At 44.5% G+C, this 16,346-nt stretch overlaps 1 protein-coding gene across 1 annotated transcript in view; it reads left to right on the forward strand.

Annotated features, from left to right (window-relative positions):
- Positions 1–3,490: 3,490 nt before the first annotated feature.
- GALNT10 (polypeptide N-acetylgalactosaminyltransferase 10) overlaps positions 3,491–16,346 on the forward strand; it is a 90,765-nt gene continuing 77,909 nt past the window's right edge. Inside the window, exon 1 of the mRNA XM_052816629.1 lies at positions 3,491–3,893. Within this exon, the coding sequence (XP_052672589.1) occupies positions 3,693–3,893 (201 nt within the window). The 5' untranslated portion in view covers positions 3,491–3,692. The remainder of the gene's footprint in view (positions 3,894–16,346) is intronic.

The raw sequence follows: 16,346 nt of genomic DNA on the forward strand, positions 1-16,346 counted from the left end.
CCTGCCAACAGGTGAGCCGGTTCCTGGGCATTGCCTTTTATTGGGAAAGAAAAAGGGGGAAAAAAACCCCAACAAATCAATTCTGTTCACATGAGATTTGAGCTGAACTTCAACCAACTTCAAACACTGAAGGATAAAGAAATGCTGTGGAAAAAAAAGTCCTGTTGTGACACAGCCATGGCTGAGGTTCATTCATTTTTAAAAATTTCTCCTCCTGGTTAGAAATGAAATTTGCAGAAAAGAGAAAGCATCACCAGCGTACAAACATTTATCAAACACCCACCCAAAGGACAAGCGGAGAAGTTGACTTTCCCTATGGGTGCAGCCATCTGACACAAGGCACAGTGTGGACACAGAGATCTGGACTGGCGTTTCCCACTCCATCCCCTGTAGTGGCAACATGTATCTGCAGCATCCATGAACCCAAGAAACAACCTAACAGGCTCGTGAGTGGTATTTTGGTCCCCATTTTCCCCTTGCTATTAGAAGCAGATATGCCATCCCTCCAGCAGTGTTTTCTCCCCCTAACCCGCGCTGTTAGGCTGACACAGCAGCTAGGGCCGTGGAAAGTCAGGTCTTGTCTCACTCATGACCACTTAGCAGGGGTGGAGGGATCCCATAACCGTCCAGCTCTCTTGCAGGGATGCAAAGGACCCACTGCTTTCCATTACCCACCTTTGCAGGACTTCCAAGGTCAGAATCCAGCCCTTCACAAGACTCAGCCCTTGCCCTGAGGAGGTGCAGCCGGAGGAGACCAGAAGGCAGGAGAGCACTGATTCCCTACGCCTTTGCCATCTCGTTTCCATGCCATCATGCCATCTGTGGACTTTATCCCAGGAACTGCTGTCACATCCACTCCCATTAGCATTTTGCAACGCTCTCTTGCCTTTTCCCAGCATCTGCTGACCAAGTTCCTCTGGTCACCCCTGCTCCTCATCCTTCATCCCAGGTTTCATGACACCACTACCCGGTTTTGCTGCACTCTGCCCTGCAGCATCTCAACACAGAAGCTGCAAACTGGGCAACCCAGCTCGGTAGCAAAGAAAGCTTCCAAACAGGGATTGAGCTGCTATTAATTTATCCTTTATTTGTTTTGAAAAGATGCCTGGGGAAGGTACACCATTTCTCTTTCCAGTTAGGGGCTTAACAGCCACAGGCTTTTTTCTTTCTCAGAAATATAAATCCATGTTTATTTCGCATGTACCCTATTAATCCCCAAGGCATTGCATCCAACAGGCCAAAATCAGAGCTCCGTCTTCACCAAAACACTTCAGGAGAAAGAGGAGAGGGAGAAATGCTGGACCTTTAATAGAAGAAACACATCTATTTATTTGGGACCGAGGCAGCTGCATGGAATATAAATGATTTTACTTGGTAACCCCAACAGGATTCACTCCATCTTAAAGTGGGAAGGGAAGACCTGGAGCATCCATTTCCAGTGTGATCACCGAGGAGCAGCCAGACTTCAATTCCTATGAGGCTCTTCAGAGGGTTTGATTGTTCATGATGCTCTCACATATGAAATACTGATCTACCTGCAGCACCGGCCATATTGTGTTCCCAGTTAAAACTTGTGCAACTCTCCCGAAGTCAATTTACGAGGCAAACATTTAATTTAGCAAGCAGGCTCACAATCCTAAATTTAAACATATGTCAAGCCAGCTAGTAGCTTTCTTTTAATTAACTCTCAAACTTTGTGGCTGTCATTTCTTTATATAAATGAGGATGTTCTGCCAAGGGCAGGCTGTAATCCTATGTGCATACCTACGAAACCGCCTGCTATTTCACAACCACTTTTCAAAGAGCTCTTGCAGAGGCAAGGGGATGTGGATGTTATTATAAGGGTCCATATGGCAGTACGCTGGCACTGCAGTATTAAATCAGAGGTATTGTAGCTTTCCAGCCTAGATTCTCACAGTACCAGGTAATGTATATGTAGCTTTATTGTTGTACAATTTTAGTGGCTATGCATTATTCAACAGCGGCCAAAGTCTCTGCGCTGCCAGAGGTGATTCAGTGATGATAAAGGGAATACGTTTTGCTCTAAAGGCGGGAGCAAAGGGATTTCACGGGTCGGTATTTTCTCCATCCACGGAGGAACAATGGAAGCATTAACATTTCTAGTAAAGAAATCAGCTGGCGACAAGTTCTCATTGATAATTAAAATGAAAGTAGAAGCTGCCTTAACATGTAGTTAGACTTAGGAACTGTAACCTGCTCTCTAAATTAAATGCTTTCCTTGATAATTTGGCTCTTGCAGCAGGCACTGAAATCTGCTGGAAGATGCCATCTAGTGGGTTATGGAAGTTTATTTAAGTTTAAATCCACTTGCTGCTGTGGGGCGAGGGTGGCAAGAATTGCAAATGCTGGGGCGTGTAATGGTTTACGTAGACTTTCTGTTGTTGTTGTTCTAGGAAATAAAAATTTCCCTGCAGGAGTTGACATTGGAGGAGACCTAATATTTGTTTTACCGGTCCCCTCAGCAGGGCTCTGGATTGTCACAGCTTTGCTGTTGACGTTAGCCGAGCCGCACGGCTGTTCCGCTGGCAGGGCATCTCCCTAACCACGAGGGCTGTTTGCTCTTCATTTAAGAAATGAATCCACTCCCCATTTCTGGAAAAGCTGTATCACCGTTGTTTTCTTCTTAAAAGAAACCCACCATCCCGTGCCTATAAATTATCTAGTTTATGATACACTAGAAGCCACTTAATCGGTACCCGAATGAACAGCATTCCTCTTTAATGGGAGCCATCGCTGGGGAATTGATCTGGAGCAATCCCGCCTGCCGGTAAGGCATCTCCATCCATGGCCCCCAGATGCCGCGCATCCCTGGGGCAAGCTGCAGCCCTTTGGGGAGCACCGGCACCCCTTGGGGAGCACCGGCACCCTTTGGGGAGCACCGGCACCCCTTCAGGCTGCTCCACCCACCCTCACAAAGCCCGGCCCAGGCCCTGGGTCCCACTTAACCCTGGGGGCCGATTCCTTCTCACCGGTTCCCCCCGCCCCGGTCCCCCCCGGTTGCTGGCCCCGTCCCTTCTCGCACCCCAACGTGCTCCATCTCTTGCAAAGCCCTTCTATTTTTTTTTTTAGGGAGAGCATTAACCAGCGCTGAGCGCCTGCTCACCCCACAGCGCCCGGCCAGCTGCTGCCGCAGGGGCCGGCGCTTAATGGCCGTGGTTAATACCGCCGGGCTGCTAATTGCGGAGCCTGTCTGAAGCAATTAACCACCTTGATTTCCCTCACCGACGGCCGGTTCGGAGCCCGCTCCCCGCCCTCACCCGCGGCGCCCACCCAGGCACCCGCCGGTGCCGCGGCATCTTTCGAGAGCCGTTATTAAGAGAGTCATTAAGGGAGAGTCATTAGCGGGGACAGAACGGGCGTGGGGGGCGGGGGGGAGGAGCGGAGGAGGGGGCGCGGGCTCTCGGCGGGGCGGGGCGGGGCCGCCCTCCGGCGGCGGTGGGCGGGGCCGCCGGGGCCACGCCTCCCCCCCGCGCGCGGAGCGGAGCGGAAGTGCCGGAGTTGCCGCCCGCCGCTGCCGCCGCCGCGCGCGCGGGGGAAAGTTGGTCTCCCTCAGGGCGGCGGCGGGGGCGGCCGGGCCGGGCCGCGCTCCTTCCTTCCCTCTTCCCTCCCTTTTCCTTCCTTCCCTGCCTTCCTCCTCCGTCTCCTCCTCCTCCTCCCCGGCGGCGGCTCCGATGCGGCGGAAGCAGAAGCGGCTGCTGCAGGCGGTGGGGCTGGCGCTGGTCGCCCTCGTCTTCTTGCCCAACGTGGGGCTCTGGTCCCTCTACCGCGAACGGCAGCTGGAGGGCGGCGGGGCGGCCGGCGGGGAGGGGGCTGCCGCCGCCGCCGCCGCTGCTGCCGCGGGGCCGCCGGGGGTAGCGGCTGGCGAAGCGCCGGTGAGTGGCGGCGCGGGAGGGGGGGGGGGGCAGCTGGGTGAGGGACGCGGGGCGGGGAGGTGTCTCCCGTGGGAGTGGGAGCAGCCGCCTTCGCTTGAGCTGGGGGGGTTTGTGGAGGGGATGGGTGCGTCCCCCTCCCTTGTCACGAGAGGGAAGCCTCGGCGGTGGCGGGGGGGGGGGGGTAGAAGCAGCAGCCGCCCCTTCTGGAGGAGGGGGCGAGGGAGAGGAGCGCGGGGGGGGGGGGGCTGCTGCGCGCCTGAGGAAGGAGCGGCTTTTCTATAGCCTGTGTCTGGGTTGGAAGGGGGAACGCGAGTACTTTCTTGGCAATTCGCGGATGCGGGGACCGGAGGGTGTGCTTGCCTTTTTTGGCTGAGCTCGGTAAGGTGAATAAAGCAAGGTCTTTGCTCCTTGGAACGAGGAGTGAGGAAGGGGAGCTTGTCCCACCCTTGCATAGAAGAGGACGGTAATTCTGTCTCCGAAGGGTGTGCCTCTCTGCCATTTCTCTTTACCTGCCTCGGAAAGGTACGGGGAACAAACATCACCCGTTACCTCTGGGTCCCCACAGAACTTAAGGCAAGGGCTAGCAGAAAGTACCAGGTGGAGACTGAAGATTACATCTGTGTACTGATCCTCCTTTGGGAGAAGAGGAGTGGATAACTCTTCCTGAGAGAGGCAGAGGATGCCTGCTGGATACATGGCCTGATGATATTGCAGCACATGACTGCATTCCTTTCTTGTCCCATTGGTGTAGTAGTAAATTTAACAGACAAACCCTTCTGCTTAGCGTGCGAGACAGGAAGGCTAGATCACCCAAATTAGACGTTTGGAAGCTCAGTTTAGCTGCATTTACTTTTGGCTATGTAATTGCTTTATCCCCTTCTGGGTTTAGCTTTATACCATTAAGAATGATTGGGACTTGAAAGCTTGAAATGTCAGTGTGTAACTATCAGTTCAGCTGCCACTCTACAAGGCTCTGCTTGTTCAAAACCACTTAAAACTCTTAGTTGTCTAAATCTTTCCCTCCTTGGAGACTTGCTGCTATGACTGCACTATAAAGGTGGAGAAACCTACTGTGGCAATTTCTGCTCTGAGGGAGAGAAGGCTCTCAGAAAGAGGTGTAGTCAAACTGAGACTCAGTGAGCTCAGAAGAAACATTTTTTCAAATTCAAACATTTAATGCAAGTCTAGGTATAACCATGATCATATCCTTGTAATGTCCCATGCTGGTAGGGAAAGGGATCTGCTGTTACCTGCTATAAAACATAAATCTGTAGCGGATCCTCAAACCTGCACAGAAATCCCTTTAGCGTGCACAGTGATCATTACATGCCTGGAGCTCCTGATGTTTCTGCTTTATGCCTGTATTTCTGCTGGATACAGGGAATCTATTTTGCATGACGGACAAAAATCAAGCCCTGTAGTCCACTGCTCCATAGCTTCACATGGTATGGTGTTACGGCGAAATGAAGACCATTGTAAAATCGCGTGTCTTCCAGAGGTTATGAGGAGAAAGTTGGTAATCATTCTTAGGAAGCTTCAAAGTTCCTTGTTAGAAGTAGCAGTTAATTCTGGTTAAATCTATAAGGGATGACAAAAAAAAAAAAAACAGTGACAAGCTGACTTTTTATTTTTGGTCTTCCAAAATTGTCCTTGTACTTTGGGCTTTGGGTAGCTGTAAACCAGGCAGTTCCTATGGTGCAGTACATCACTGTTCATTTCTGTGTATGTTCAGTGTTTTCCGTTGTACAGAATGTTGACTTCGTTTTTCTTCATGTCTGTTTAAAGTATGGCAGCTGTCAGTAAATTGAGATCTGCTTTTGTTTTGATGGTGTGTTAAGCTGGGCAGGAAAAGTCTGTGCAGCTTACAGGAGAATTTCCAGTAAAACCTCTCTGCACTTGTGTAAATCGGAGTTACTGGGTTTTAGGCTGAAGGCTTCATCTTCCAGTCTAATTAATGTGGAATTATGGGCTGCAGTGGGTCTGTAAGTGAAGATACACTTGTACCATATGCCTGTTTTTTTGAAGGATTGGGCCCTGAAATGATAGCTCCTGTTACACTGAGAAAGGGAAAGCATACCCTAAAGGACAAATGGCTGTCTTGGGAAAAATAATTTCAGGTGAAGCAGAATGAAGACAAAACAGATGTGTGTGGTTTTTTTTTTTTTCTTTTTACTGTTGTCATAGAGGTATCTGCCAGCTGACTGCAGAGAGTTTTTTGGGCATCCTCAGATTCAATGGTTCCAGCCTCTCTTCCTTGGTCCTGACAGGCATTCATGGTTTATATACTTACTAATCAACTTCCAGCTTGTAAATGAATATGCTGTTTGTCTGCTTGTTCATGAAGCCACTTGGAAGAGCTGATTTCTTGATACCAAAACTCTAGATGACAGGAGGCTATATCATAAAAAATTATATTCATAGCAGTCAGAAAAGATTTTCTTCTGTTTCTGGCTTTAATTTGCCTTTTTGTGCAGGCTAATCTTTGAATTGAGGACATTCGGATGTGATACAGAATTGAGCTTTTCAATGAAATCTCTGTCCAGGCTCATTCTTTCTCTTTAAATGGTGACTGCTGTTTCAGTCAGTAATTTTATCTTTCAGAGTAGCAGCAGAAGGGGGAAGAAGGTTTTAAGAAACAGCTGAATTAAAGCTATAAAGCAATTCGTAGAACTTAGAGTTGTGATGCTAAAATTTGGAAGTTTAAAGCCTGCTAGGAGTTTGTTTTGTTGTCTGTCTTGTGCTGCGTGTTACCTTAAAAATGGCAATATATCAGTGTAGGCGATTTTGCCTTATTTAATCTTTGCAGTGCCTGAAACAAACGTGTCAGAAAATTAAGCAATCAGAAGCCATGTAAATATATTCTAGAAAAGATTATGCTAAATGGTTTCTGCAGAAGTGCCTAGGCAGCTAATTGCTTCTGTATTTACATGTTCAGGGGAAACATTACGGTGGCTGAAAATAATGTATTGCCTTAATAAAGTGGATTAGGTCTGTGTTCTTTCCTTCTGCCTTTGGGTTTGTTCTGCAGCTCTGTTGGGTGCTTCTTGCTCCGCAGAGAAGAGGTGGCCTTAAGTCATCAAGGTCTTGGCCTCAAGGTCGTGCTGCAGATCTCTTTAGAAAAGCTGATGCACTGAGTTACTCTTCACTACATCTGCATGGTCAGAAGTGTCCTTTATCAGTGTGTATGTACAGTTGCTCAGCAGATGATATGAATTAGGAAGTCCTTTTTTCATGGTGTGTGTAACAGGTTTGGCTAGTGTCGTGGCTTTAAGTGGGGTTGATGGTATCAAGGTGCTGAAGTGTTTCTGCAGACAGCAAAAGTATTAGCTTAGAAGCTTCTTATACTTCATGATTGTACTTTTCGGCTCACCAGTATGTGTGTATTGGTATGCTCATGTAATGCAGATTGACTTTAGTGTAGTTTCATCTTTTTTTAACAAGTATTCAATAAGTAAAAACATATGATCTGTAGGTGTGGGGGTGGGAAAAAGCAAGAGAAATGCAGCTATTCCTTTTCTCTCTCGGATCTCTGCTGTCTGCCTCAGAGGCTGCTGGGCATCGTCAGCCAAAATGTTTAACTGATGTGTAGTCCTGCAGTACGTAAAACACAGAAGAGTTAGTTTGCGGGCTAGTGGTTTATGCTTGGGCTAATGCGAGTATTTATGTGACATCTAATGCTCTGCAGAGATACTACTCTGTACCTGCGTGGTCAGGCTGGAGATCTGCACTTTGCATGGTACCTGCTGTTATGGGAATGTGGCATTTGAACTTGGAGAGATACTAAGATTGAACATCTCTCTCTTGGAATTACTGGCTAAAAGCATTGTAGCAAATTAGCTGCCTTTTACTGCATGCATTTTTATCTGATGTGATGCATGCTTTATGGAGTCACCCTGTAGCTTGTTTTAGTAGTAATTTGTGCTCTATAAATTAATTCGCGAGCGTGATGGAAGTATATAAATCACATAGGTGATTGTGTGGTGCCCTCTGCTGCCAGCCTGCTGGAGTGAAGTGGGATGTACCTACCTGCCTGCTGGTACGGTGTGAATGAGAAACCAGCTGCAAACTTGTGATAAAAAAAATGGTTTGCAGGAAGGGTCCTTTTTGAAAGTTTGGGGTTGTAAACTTTGGCTTTAGTGCAATTAAGCTTAAAGTTTCCAGCTGGTATTGCTGAAAATGTAGCCCTAATGATGAGCTGAGTGGGGAGCGATGCTGTGCTGCCTTTGAGGCTCCTGCTGCTTACGTCCTCTTCAGCAGAGGAAGATCATCAGCTTTGCCATTCTGACCTGGGGACAGCTATGAGGCTGTCAAGGATTGTCAGCTTCATGTTGCGGTTGGCAAAAGCTAATAAGGAAGAGGGTGGTTTAGCAGACTTTGTGCTGCCAAGGCTGGGGAGGGAGGAGAAGGGCTTGGGAAAAGCGAGGGGAAAACCTTCTGCGCTCTGCCAGCCAGAGATAAATAGAACAACCCACTTGGTAAATAGAACAACCCACTTGCCACACTTCCTACGCAGGTTTCTGTGGCAGTTACACTGCGTGTGCCCCAGATCGTGCTACTGCTGTGGAACTTGGGCTTGGCTCCTCGCAGACCTCTTGGAGACTGCTGTGTTGGCAGTTGTATTTGCTAGTCACTCACCAGCTGATATAAGGGCGAACTTCGAAAAGCTTATTTTGATAAGCATAGTGTAAAACAATTGGCATCTAAGGACTGAAGTGCAAGTGCTAGAGCTGAACAAGCTCTGTTTTAATTTAAGAGTGACTGTTTTCCAGTATGGGCTACTCTGAAGTTGATCACTTCAGTGCACTTGTGAAACGAGCAGGTTTTCCTGGACGAGGTAAGTGTGGACCGCACTTTCCATTAAAATTTGGAAAAGATGTTTGTTAAGAAACTGGAGCTTTCAGTGGTCTTCACTCAGGGTCTCATTATTCCTTCTGCTGATTTTCACTGTAATGGCAACACAGAGCTGAATGAACGAACGGACTGTATTCTAGGTCTCCTATGCTGTGTGAAAATAAAAGCTTTATTATACTTGCTGTTCTTTAGGGGAGGTTGTCTCTATCGTGGAGCAGGTGCCGCTGTTGTTGGACAAGTGGTTCTGTTTTGCCATTCAGATGTGCTCTGTATGAAGTTCTTAATAGCTGCAATGGTTACCTTCCTTCATGGCAGGGGAAAACTTTTTGGTTCCTGGCACCTGGACTACTTTTTAGGTCAGTGGTGAAAACAATAATCATACAGCAATCTCCAGAGCTGTTTTTTTTTCCTGTATGAATATGGATCTAATTGTGAGAGATGGCAAGATTTAAGAGCAACTATAGTTACAAATTTCCTGGCAGATAACTGCTGTGTATTTGACTAAGTGGACTGGAAAGTTTCTTACCACCGCTGAGGAGTGTTGTGGAAATTAGGCAGAAAAATGCTATCAATGAGACTTTTGGTTATATAGTATCATGTTCCACTCCCTGTTTAAATACAGTTACAGGCATTACCGTAAAGAGATAAAGAACTGCAGTTAACCTTCCTGTCACTCTTGTATTTGCTTCCCTGTGGAGCCAACTATAATCTTGCTTACATTGCATAAGAACAAATCCTGTCTAACTTAAACTTTGAGGAAATTGTTATGCAGGCGTAAAAGCAATCTGCACACTGCTCCGATTTCTTTGCAGCCTCTTCCTATACCAGGCAACATGGGCAGGTAGCCTTCGGCTTCCTTCTGGAAAGTAAAGAGCTGGTGGGGTGCATTAGGAGTTTGTAGGAGGTATTCCACTGTGTGCTTGAAATATCACTAGGAAAAAAAAAAATGTGCTGCAGAAATTTGTTTTGATCCACTATGAAAGCAGGCGTTTCAACCTGCTAGCTTGGTATCCTGTTGACTTTAGCAGAGCTGTCATTGGTAGGCTTTTATGGAGTGCACCTTAACTGGAGTGCACTACGCTGAGTTTCATGGTGTTTCAGATGGTGTAAATGCTTATGTAAACAAAGCTGCTGTGTTATTTACCATCAGAGGACACTCTCTTTCTCTCTGTAGTGTCCATCATGCTTCATGTTTTCCATCCTATTAACTCTGTAGGGTAACCTCTAAGTTATGCCACTTTAAATTGTTTGATAGTAGCATGAATAATGCATGATACTGTGTAGCCACAGGGAGAGAGGTGGCTGCAGTGACTTTGTGCATATGAAATCTTTTAATAGTAATATGGACTCTCAGGTTAAGTGGCCTGAGTGTATGTGTAGATTTTCTTCTGGATCACCTTTACTAGAAAACTGGAAAGGAATTTTTCCATGGCTGAATGGACTAAAAACTGGCTATTCTGATGGGATATACTGCGATGGCAAACAGACATTAATGATTATTTAAGTAATCATTCGTTTAAATATTATTTAAATGTTACTTCAATCAGACGGAGGTAGACTGGGTTAAAGCTGAATAGTTACTTTTTGTTAACCTTGTATCTATCTGTTCCTACTCTGGAATCAAATCAGGAATAGCCTTTCTGCCCTACATTTGCACTTTGTGTTAACCTGAGCTAACGTTCTGGGACAGAACAGTTTTGGTCAGTCCTAGCGCAGTTTGGCCACCCATGTATTCCTTCCAGATACAGCTTGGCCTGGGATTCCTCTGCTTCTAGAGAGAAGTATAAAATACATTCAGACTTGAGTTCAGGTCCCAGATTGTTTGCAAAACTGGTAGCTGTCAGTGGGAATTTTTAGCTGTTAACAGAAAGTGTGAATTTGTTTATCAGATTTCACAGACTCCTGAACAAATCCTGATGCTTGAGTCACTTTCAGGAGTATAATAGCATGATGCTTTATTTCCAATCCAGGGATAATAGCCTCCCCTTTCTAATTTTAAATTTTTATGTTCTACTTTTGGACTGCCTTTTGTCTTGTTTGTGATGAATAAACTTTCAAATTCTCTGTGATCTCTTTAAGAGTCTACTTGTGGTATTACCTCCAGATCTGGCATGCTGCTCATGACTTCTTACAACCCAGGGAGCTAGGAAGTGTTACTGGTCCTGCTTTATTCAAGATGAAGCCTAACTTCTCAGCGGTAATGGTATCTTTTCTATCAGCATAACCGACACTCGTGGTGGTATTTCCTGCATTTTATGTTACCCTGGCTAGATGACGGATAGGTAACAAGGAAGGGAGTGTTTATCTAGGCAGCTTTGTTAAGAATATAAGTAGTACTGGATATCAAATTATGGCTGACTTGTCAGACTGTGCCTCTTTTGTTAGATTTAAAGGGTCTGGCAAACGATTGGAGAAAGCTACAGATAAGTAAATCAATATGTAGCACAATAAGTTGCCAAGCAGCCCTGCTTTTCAAATGCCTGGGTAGAAGAGCAACTTCTACTGTGTCTGAGATCTGCTGGCAGCTCTGCATCCAAAGTCTTGTGTACCCCCTAAAATATAAGAAATATGTCAATTGACGTGTCTCCTTATTGTTCATAAACTTGATAAAGCTTTAAATCTCAGCTTCAAAGAAGGGAGATCTACCATTTCTTGGTCCTTAAGTTTTCTTTTCTTTAAGTAATTGGCTCTTTTCTCTGCCCTTTTGCAGTTCCTTCATTTTCTGTAATCTTAGCTCCAGGGTTAAAAGAGAGCTCTCTAGAGCATATATCTGTAATTAAGGCTTTTTAACCACAGTTGCAGTGGAGTATAAGCAGTGCTCCGGTGTTGCCAATACCCAGGGAAGAAACTTGCTTCAGTAGACGAGCTGTTGATTTTATAACAACTGAACTCTCTGCTATCCCAGTCGTGGAGTTCCCTCTGATACTGCTTCATCCCTTCCCACTTTGATAAGTTGTCTTTCTAAGGTTGATGACTATTAATGGCATATCTTCTGTAGCTCACAAGAGTAAAAATATTTTATTTACTCTGCCTGTCATTTTCTTGGAAACACAGGCTGCCAGCTATTGCGAGTAGTGTCCCTCATGAGTATATTCAGAAAGCTTGAGGAAATGTCATCCAGCTCATTTCTAAGGTCTGACTTCTTTGGGTCTTAGTGCAACTCTGTCCAGGCATCTGAACTAAAACACAGCTTTCATTAACTGTACTGATAGCTGGTGGCATTCAGCAGACTTTCCTCTTTTGGAGGTCGCGATATAAACACATGAACGTGTTGCCACTAACATGAGTTAGGGGTGAAATTCCTCACTTAGTCCAGGTGCTCTTGGAGATCTTACAACTGCAGTGGACAAGAGCACACTTAGGGGCAATTACTAAACAGTAGCTGATGGCTTACAAAACTTGGTTTATATTACTATATCCTTTGCTTTTCTGTACTACTGAGTCAAACTGAAATAAGCAGCTTAAACATATTAAGGGTTTAAAATGGAAACCCTATTTTAAGTGAGTTGGTGTAACTCCTGTGGGTATTATGATTCTTTCCTTAGAAATAGAAAGCAAAGGAAGGGGAGGAGGATGGAGTCAGCGAAGGCTTGACTGCGTAGCACCACCCAACCTGGTGGAGAAGTCCACTCTTAATGTTTATTTGGTGACTGTGTCTTCCGTTCTCAACTGCTTATTAATTTTTCAGCTGTAATAACTTTTTTCTTCCCACTTAGCACAACAAGTAGCAGAAAGCAACTTCTAAAAACTGTCTTTCAAAACAGTGAATGCTGACATCTTTCTCTGTTAAGCTGAGCATTACCTCTGCAGCGAGGTAACTAATTTCTGTTCAGTGTCTCCCCTCAACACTACTCTATGTATTTCTCGCATGTATGTCGTGTAGCTGATGTAGCAGTGACCTGACATATTTCCCTTATGTAGCTTTCAAATAGAGAAATTGGCCCATTCTATGTGGTTGTGGTTCACAAGGTGACTGCTGAAGTCAAAATTCCAAAAGGCATTTCAGAGTACTTTTTTTAAATGCACAGAAACTGCAGCTGTTTACTGAAATAATGACCAACCAAGGGATTAAATTTCAAATGTTGAAGGGTGGTTTTCCAGGTACAAATATTTGAACTTGTGTCTTAAACTTGAATGTCTGTAAATGAACTCTGTCTTCTGCTGCAGAGCTATTTGGCCATAAAAAAAAAGGATTTGCAGAATAACAGTAAATCAGTCTGTCTCCTGCAAGAACTTTCTGGATGCATGAAATCTTCCTTCTTGTTTGACTACTCTCCCTTTCCAAAAATCTGATTAGAATGACATTTTGTCTTTCTTAGTCAAAGTCTTCTGATGTTTTAGGGCTTTATCAGATCTTATCTGGAAACACTGTCAGCTGTCCCTCCTACACGCAGAGCTGCTTTGCTTCTGCCCTCTTGAACAACTGTTTTTACAAGATTAAGTTGTTATGAAAAGTTCTGCTCAGCTTGATCTCTAAAGCCTGATGTCCTTTGCTTGCAGTTATGTGTGCAAGCTAAGGTGTCTTTTCAAAGGAAAGTCATCTTCTCCAATTCGGAAGATCTAACATTTAAACCCTCTAATAGCCAGTCTTGTTTTTTCTCAGTGGAAGATCGCATAGGCTTGTCTTTGCATAAATTATCTTTACTTGTGTTCAAATTCATTTGGGAAGTTACTTTTACCCAGGTCATGCCACTAGCAAGAAAACAATTTTTCTCCATGATGGGAACAAGGTACTTTTTTTCCTTCTTGAGCTTACCTAACATTTTTCAGCCTTCAGATGAAGTCCAAAGAAGAAATTTTCGCAGGGACTAGTAAGCATGAGCTGTTGCTTAATAAATAAAACAGGTGAAACAGAGTTTGAGTGTTCTTAATGTTTAGACCGAAGTTTTCAAAGACGTCTTGGAGTGTGATGTTCCTTTGAAAAATAAGAGTCTTAGTGACTTTGATCTAGGGTATGATACAAAAATAACCACATAACCAGGTCTAGCACCCATAAGATTTTTTTGGTTTTCTCTTTTTTTATATTATTATTTTTAAAAGAGTAAGCAGCTCCTTCACTTCTGCTGAGACTGACTTTAATCTTAACTCTGCTTCGTTGGAAGTAGCTCTCTTTAGACACTGTACTTTCAGCTCAGATAAGTAAAAGCAAAATATATTCCCTCACTAAAGAAAATCAGAACCCCAAAAGCTAGATAAATATAGGCATAACTATGTTGTAAAGGACTTCAGTTAGGCAAGTAAGTTATTTTCTGTAACATTACAGAAGGTCACTTAAATTTAGCCCAACTGTCAGTTCCATGTTAGCCACTACATAACAGGCTTATTCTGGATCTCAAAAAGAAGTGAACCCTGCGATTATCTTCTGTCTTCTGATTTATCTTCCAGGTGGCCTGTTGCCAGGGTTTAGTGTGTGATAGCCAAGTAATAAGGAATAACCCTTTTTTTTCCACTGCTGCGTATATTAGTTCTGCTGATCCACCAAATACATTCTGGATTGCTGCTTCTCTTTGATTGTCAGGCTGCAGCTTACTGTGTTGGAAATATCTAAAACTCCTATTGATGTTTTGCTGTTGCATGCTGCCTAATTTTTTGTGTTTGTTTTGGAATCTGATTCAAGGTACTAATTTAGCTGGGGGGGGGGGGGGGGAGGCAGAAATATCTCCCTTCAGAAAACCAGCATCTGTTCACAGGTCTTGTTCACAGCAGCAAAGGAGTTATATTGGTACAGTTAAAGTGTTTGGAATGAGACTTCTCAAAATTATTTTGCTTGCCTGAGTCTGAGGGCATAGAAGTAAGCTGCAAAATTATCTGCAAAGTATTGGAAGACCTGTGGTTTTGATATAGAAACTGGCAGAAGTGTATTTGGTTATACATACGGAGACCACAGGACTATCCAAGTTATCATTGGTGCCATTTTCCTGCTGTTGCTGCTGATTCTTTGGAAATGTGGTTATTTCCCCATTCTTCCCCAGATTGTTTCTGATCTTCAGGTGGGGTTGTGTGCTCTGCGAATGAGGAGGATTGGAAAAGTCTTATCAGCAATGTGTGAAGGTCCTACTTGTGTTGTCCTTGATTTTGGTTGCTGCAGAGTATCTGTGTGTAAAAGATAATAGGTTTTCTTTCACCATAGTTGCATATTTTCTGCAAATAGGAACTTGGGCCAGACGATTACTGAAAAGGAGTCCTTGGCAAAGCAATTACAAACTAACAAGAAAGCATGTTGAATGTCAGTCTGTGCCAAGACCCTTTTCCTTGCATTTTGGCCAAAGCTGTTATCAGCATTAACTAATACCGGTTACCATAGTTGAAAGGCCTAAGCTCTGGGAACAAGTGATGTCTTGTGGCTTTACAAGTGCTGATATTTTTATAAGAAGAGGCTGCTCATAGTAGAAATGCATCTGAGAACCTGTGAATTGACACACGTGAGCAGAGAGCACTGGCGTTGCCGATAAATTAACTGGGAATTGTCAGTCATTGTAAAAACTCAAATTTTGGCTTAACCTGAAAATGTTAAATGAAATATAAAACTACGTATTTTCTCTCTGGATATTTGAAAACAATAACAAGTCATCTGAAAACTTGTTTTTTAAAATTATTTCTAGAGGGTATGAGTTTTCAAGCCTAATGCAGTGAAGTCTATTTTTATAGTCCTTGAAAACAAAACCTGACAGACCATATTTGCCAGCACTTATATTGCTCTGGTGACAGTGCTGCTTTTTAAAGCATGCCAGAGGAAATGCTCTGTGCCGGAGCATATGTCAGTGATTAGTGGGACCAGTGCTGCAGGATGAAGTGGGAGAAATATAGTTGTGTGTAGAAAAAGCTAAATGGACAGAATATGAGAAATGTAGTGGTTTATGGATTGGTTTTACAGTAGGAATGGAAAATAGTTATTTTTAGAGTTATCTGTATGTAAGTGACATGCTGTCTTCCCAATCAGTTGAAGTTTCGCTGAGAGGACAACTGGTGCCTTTCTCTGTATGTTTCCCTTAATTTCTTCTTCATTTAGAAAACTGTTTGCCCTTTGAATCTATCACTGTTTATATAAGCAGGTATTTGCATGCTTTGTTTATGCCAGAGTGAACTGAAAGCCCTAGGAAGTGAGAGACTTTGGTACCCAACTCTTTTTGTGGATTTAGGCCTAAGTGGATTTAAGGACTCAGGCAGAGAGTGATCCTCAGAAACTAGCTGATACTCTCCAGACCTGACATCCTGGGTCCAGAGTTCTTGCCACTCAAGCCCCTGGGGTGTGTGCTTACGTTTTGCTTCTGCGTAGCTCTTGCCACCACCGCCGCCTCCTCCCTGAAGCCCAGCAACCATCCTTAGCATTGACCACCTCTTGTCAAGGGCGCAGAGTTCAGAGTACAGCTCTCAGGCTGGAGTTCTGCACGAGCCACGTGGGACTCGAGGTACTTTCGTTCGAAGCCCTTGGGTGGAGGGGAGAGGAGGACAGTGCCCTGCTACCATTTCACAAGGATCATTGATGGCTTTTACTCAAGAGTAGCAGTGCAATAGCACTCAGTCAACTTTGCCTCCCTGTTTTGACTGTGCAAAATAACAAATAACCCCTGCTCTGTGTTTGAGCGGAACAGCTCAGGCATC

This window comes from Harpia harpyja, chromosome 20 (genome assembly GCF_026419915.1).
Source record: "Harpia harpyja isolate bHarHar1 chromosome 20, bHarHar1 primary haplotype, whole genome shotgun sequence".
NCBI classification, from domain to species: Eukaryota; Metazoa; Chordata; class Aves; order Accipitriformes; family Accipitridae; genus Harpia; species Harpia harpyja.